At 51.4% G+C, this 5,441-nt stretch overlaps 1 protein-coding gene across 1 annotated transcript; it reads right to left on the bottom strand.

Annotated features, from left to right (window-relative positions):
• On the bottom strand, window positions 1-2,861 carry EPO (erythropoietin; the record flags this gene model as incomplete). Its single annotated transcript, XM_080941039.1, has 5 exons — window positions 1-156; window positions 917-1,096; window positions 1,396-1,482; window positions 2,139-2,281; window positions 2,849-2,861. The coding sequence occupies 5 exons, from the start codon at window positions 2,859-2,861 to the stop codon at window positions 1-3; spliced, it is 579 nt and encodes a 192-aa protein (XP_080797165.1).
• Between the last annotated feature and the right edge of the window lie 2,580 nt (window positions 2,862-5,441).

The following is a 5,441-nucleotide window of genomic DNA, read 5'->3' as shown; positions in this document are numbered from 1 at the left end:
TCACCTGTCCCCTCTCCTGCAGGCCTCCCCCGTGTACAGCTTCAGTTTGCCCCGGATGAAGTTGGAGTAGACCCGGAAGAGCTTGCAGAAAGTATCCACCGTGAGCGTTCGGAGTGGAGCAGGTGGTGTGGTCTCTGGAGGTGACATCAATTCCTTCTGTCAAGAGAGAATAGGATGTCACTGGAGTGCTGAGGACCACAGATAACATGTGACCTGTGACAGAACGGAGGGGGTGTGTGAAGAGAGGCCTCACTACTGTGTATGGGGGGGGAGGGGCAGCGGCCAGAGGTGCGTCTGCTTCCGTCGCTCTCTCCGAATTATTTGTATTTGGATATGTAGGTGTGAATGTATGAGGGTGTCCACGATACACCCCCACATTTCCTGGGGGGGGTTGTAAAGCAGCCATCTGGTGTGGGTGCTGGGTACTGACCTCTACAGAGCAGCAAACACCCTCAATCACTGGGCCATCTCTCCAGCCCTGCCACCTTCTGTTCTGAGATAGCATCTCTCCTAGAACCTGGAGCTCATGGACTGAGCGAGGCTGGCTGCCCAGTGAGTCCCCAGGGGATCCTTGTTTCTGTCTCCCCCACAGCTCTGGGATTACATGTACGTTCCACCTCCCCTCATTTTTTTTTTTAAACAAAAGTGCTGGGGATGGAACTTGGCTCCTCACACTTGCGCAGCCTGAGCTGTCGGTAGTCTTTGTTTTAAATTTATTACACTAATCCGCTTGTGTAGGTGGAAGCCAGAGGACTTTCAGCTTGTGGGTCCCAGGGATCGAACTCAGGGCATCAGGCTTAGCAGCAAGCTCCTTTCCCCGCTGAGCTATCTCCCTGGCTCAGACCTCAGTATTCTTTAACGGTTCTTGGCGCATCCTGTAGAAGGGTAAGTAGCAGGGTCCACATGTCACACCCACCTGAGCTCCCAGCACCCGAAGCAGTGAAGTAAGGCTGCGTAGACCACTGACGGCTTTGTCTATATGAAGCTGAAGGGTCTCTGGCGGCTGAGAGGAATTTGCTAACAGGGCCTGGCCCTGTAGGATGGCTTCTGAGAGCAGGGACAGGCCTTGCCAAACTTCTACAGCCTGTTCTTCCACCTAGGGGAGGCAAAGATTTAAAAACAGCCAGCAGAGCCATTCCCATCTTCCCTGACTATCAGACAGGACTGAAAGAAGGAACAGAAAAGCAAACGGTAAGGTTTGTTGAATGAATGAATGAATGAATGAATGAATGAATGATGAGCTAAGCTGTCCTATCAACCATTGTCAACATCATTATCAAGATGTGAAAATGAGACCCTCCAACCTTTATGAACCAGGGGTGGAGAGGGTGTGGAGATGGGCAGATAGATGGTCAGGCAGACAGACGGATGGGGACCAGACACAATGCAACTCACCTCCATTTTTTTCCAAGCATAAAAGTTGACTTTGGTATCTGGGACTGTAATATTCTCACTCAGTCTGGGACCTTCTGCACAACCCATCTACAAGACACAGCCCGGGGTCAAGATGTCCAAGGGTTTCATTTCACAAAAAGCCACCAGACACTCTGTCTTTGAACTTTACCAGCATGCTTTGGGAGCCACCAGCTTTGTCATTCTTTATTTTAGACAGTTTCATGTAGCCCAGGTTGGCCTCACACTTGATATGTAGCTGAGGATGACCTTTTTTTAAAGATTTATTTATTTTAGTTATATGAATACACTATAGCTGTCTTCAGACACACCAGAAGAGGCCATCAGATCCAATTACAGATGATTACAGAATCCATGTGGTTTCTGGGAATTGAACTCAGGACCTCTGGAAGAGCAGGCGGTGTTCTTAACTGCTGAGCCATCTCTCCAGTCCAAGGATGACCTTTAATTTCTGATCCTCATGACTCAACCTCCCAAGTACTGGGACTGTAGGTTTGTGCCACCTAAATGATTCATGCAGTACTGGGAATTGAACCCAGGACTTCTTGCACACTAAGCAAGCACCCAAACAACTGGGCCACCTCCCCTGCCCAGTTTTACCATTCTTGTGGGGGGGGGGAGGTTTAAGGCTAAACATCTCATCTTGACCCTAAAGGCAGGAAGGAACCCAAATTCTCAGATCCCCGAGAACCAGTTTCTTTCTTCCGTAGGGCCAGTGAGCTTACCGTGACATTTTCTGCCTCCTTGGCCTCCAAGATGTACCTCTCCAGAACTCGACTGTCGCAGATGAGGCGAGGGGGAGCACAGAGGACTGGGAGGCCCAGAGGAATCAGTAGCGAGGGCAGTAAAAGCAGCAGGGTAGGACGGTCTGTAAGAAAGGCAGGCTGAGTGTGAGGCCAGGAGGGGAGGGGGCTGTGGGGCTGCAGGGGCCGGTTTGCTTAGCGAGACCCCTCTGCCCTTCTAGTCTCTGCTGACCCCGACCTTGCAATTGCTTAGGCTCTGTCTGCCTGAGTGGCCTTCATTCAATCCCTCGGCGCTGCACACCCCACCCCCCAAGCGACCGGCATCCACTTCTCGGCCAAACTTCACTGTGGGTGCACGCCAGAGGCTGGCAGATCCTGGGAAGCTGGGACTCCTGGGCGCAGGTAATTCTTTTAGCAGCTTTTCACCCACAGAGCAGCGCCTCATATCCCTAAAATCCTAAACTTTGTCCCTGTTCTGAATCCCCCCCGCCTTTTTTGTCATTTACAGGGGGCTCCCCAAACCCCTTCGTGCACGTGGAGGCTTGCCCCACCCCCCCTTCTCTTCCTTGATCCTTGGAGAGTCGCAGGTCCTTGAACACAGGCCGTTTCCTGGCCAATGGCTTTAGATGTAAATTCTTGCTCAAACAGGAGCCCTTGGAGGTCACAGGTTCTTAGTCTGTGAGTGTACTCACCGGGCACCCCCATCTCCGCGCCTGGCTGCCGGGGCTCCTTAGCGACCCGGGGCTGGGCCAGTGTCCACGCTGCGAGTCTTCATCCTTAGAAGTTCTGTAGGGCCAGACCACCCCACTAGCCTGGAAGAAGGTGGTCACCGTCCAGGGGTCGCGGGCAGAGTGGGGACGCGGTGGCCCTGGCCAAGGGTCTGTTCGGGAACACAGTGAGACACAGCCACCAGCCAGGGTTGGTCCGGGGACACTGTGGCTCCGGCCGGGGGTCGGGGATGTTATCAGCATGTGTGCGTGCGCGGGTGGGGGTGGGGGTGAAGCTGTGTGTGCGTGAGGGGTCGCCAGAGGTGGGGGCCACCTGGGGTCAGAGCAAGGGGCAGGACGCCTGGGTCTGGTCCTTGCTGGGGTGGAGCAGGCTGTTCCAGGCACACACGCTGTCAGGGGGGTCTTGGGGGGCGGTTCTGATTTCCAGGAGGGTAAACCAGTGAGATGCGCATCTGTGAGACGTGCGGGAAGGGAAGCCTAAGGCTGAGGTAAGGATAATTTACCTATGAAAGGCTGGGCACCAGAACACCTCCCCTGGGGGGGCGTCCTTGTCTTGGGGCAGGGATTTAGATCAGAAGCAGCTAGAGCCTAGTAGCTTTTTTCTTCTTAATTCTTACGACTTGTTCTAAGGATCAGGGTTGTCTCTGTTGAGAAATCAGACTCAGAAACCAGGAGTAAAGAATGTGGGCCTCCTCCCCTCCCTCTCCTCATTTTCTAGAACCCTACAATCCCAGGAAGGTAACTTTCAGAGCATAAAGCCTGCGGTACTTTACTGAAGACACGTGGGCAGGTTGATGGTAAGTTCGTGCTTTTGTTTGTTCAGGGCCGAGACTGGAACCCAGGGCTTTCTGTTAGGCACACACCCTAACTGAGCTCCCACTGAGCTGGGGGGGACTTCTGAGAGCCACACCCCCAGCTCCTCCCTAGGACCTTCTAGGCAGGTGCTCTACAGATGTGTCTGGTCTTCAGAACCAACATCTGTTTTGTGCAAGACCCCTTTGCAGGATTTAAAAAAAAAAAAAAAAAAAAAAAGATAGGTTTTAATCTTCTTCAAGATCCCATTCAAGCACGACAAGTTCTGAACATGGCAGGCAATGTATCACAACTGAAGTGTGCAGATCTGAGATGTAAGAGCTGACTTGTTACATGAGCGAGCGCCTATCCAACTCGGGGCTTTAAGGCCGGTGGGGCGGCAGAAACCACTGTGAGCGCAGACTTGAGGATTGAGCAATTTGGATGGAACGTAGTTCTCATGGGCACGGGAGGGGTCTCGGGCGTATGAGGAGAAGTGGGAAGTGTGGGATGAAGGGATCAGGCCAGAGTGTTCTTAGGGAGGAGCCAGGTTGTAAAATAGCCTTGAATGATATTCTGAATAACTAGGATTTAAAAAAAAAAAAAAAAAAAAAAAAAAAAAGGAGGAGGAGGAGGAGGAGGAGGAGGGATTCATTCACTCTCTGAGGAAATCTCTAAATGCTGGTGTGGCGGGCAGTATGCTCCTGTCACCCCAGTGCTACATAGTGAAGCCATCTCAAAAGATAAAAGACGAGCTGAAGAGATGGCTCAGTGCTTAAGAGCACTCGTTACTCTTGCTGAGGACCCAGGTTCTATTCCCAGCTCCCATACGGTGGTTCACAACCGTCCGTAACTCCAGCTCCAAGGGGTCCGATGCCCTCTTCTGACCTCTTCGAGCACCAGGAATATGAACGGTGCACACACATATGCAGACAAACATGAACGTAATAAAAAGTGTAAAGATAAATGTTTGTGGACTATATTCCACCTCCTAGGAGGGGCCTGAGGACAGAGGCGTGAATGGTACAGCCAAGAGTACCCGACCTGGTGACACTCTAGTGGGGACACAATGGGCAGATGGCGTTTAGATGGCATTTAGAACCAAGTAGACGTGGCTGGAGATATGACTACAGTTAAGAACACTTGCTCTTTTTGCAGAGGACCCAGGGTCAGTTGCTCGTGACCCTATGGCCACTAACAACTTTCTGTAGCTTCAGATCCAGGGATCTAACTCCGAACATGTGCTGCCCAGACTTCTGGGTAAAGATCCATACATACATAATCAAAGTAAATAATCTTTACTATGTAATGTATGCGTAAGAACAAAGGGCCGGAGCTGGTTTAGTCAGCAAATGTTTGCTCCATATGTACAAGGACCTGATTTCGAGTCCCCAGCACCCACATTAAAAGCTGGGCATAAACCAGGAGGTGATGGCACACGCCTTTAATGCCGGCACTCGGGAGGCAGGGGGAGGTGGAGCTCCATGAGTTCGAGGCCAGCCTGGTCTACAGAGCAAGTCACAAGACAACTGGGGCTACACAGAAAAACCCTGTCTCCAAAAAAAAAAAACAAAAAAACAAAAAAAACCAAAAAAAACCAAAAAAAAATCAAAACAACAAAAATCGTGCTGGCAGGTGACTGATAGTAACACCAGCGTTTGGGAGGTAGAGACAAAAGGATTCCTGGAGCTCACTGGACAGCTGTATAACCAGATCAGTAGCTTCCAGGACCACTAAGACCCTGTCTTGAAAACCAAGGCCATTG

This window comes from Micromys minutus (genome assembly GCF_963924665.1).
Source record: "Micromys minutus genome assembly, chromosome: 29".
NCBI classification, from domain to species: domain Eukaryota; kingdom Metazoa; phylum Chordata; class Mammalia; order Rodentia; family Muridae; genus Micromys; species Micromys minutus.
Note: the sequence above shows the minus strand (reverse complement) of the source record. Positions and strands in the feature narration are given on the sequence as shown.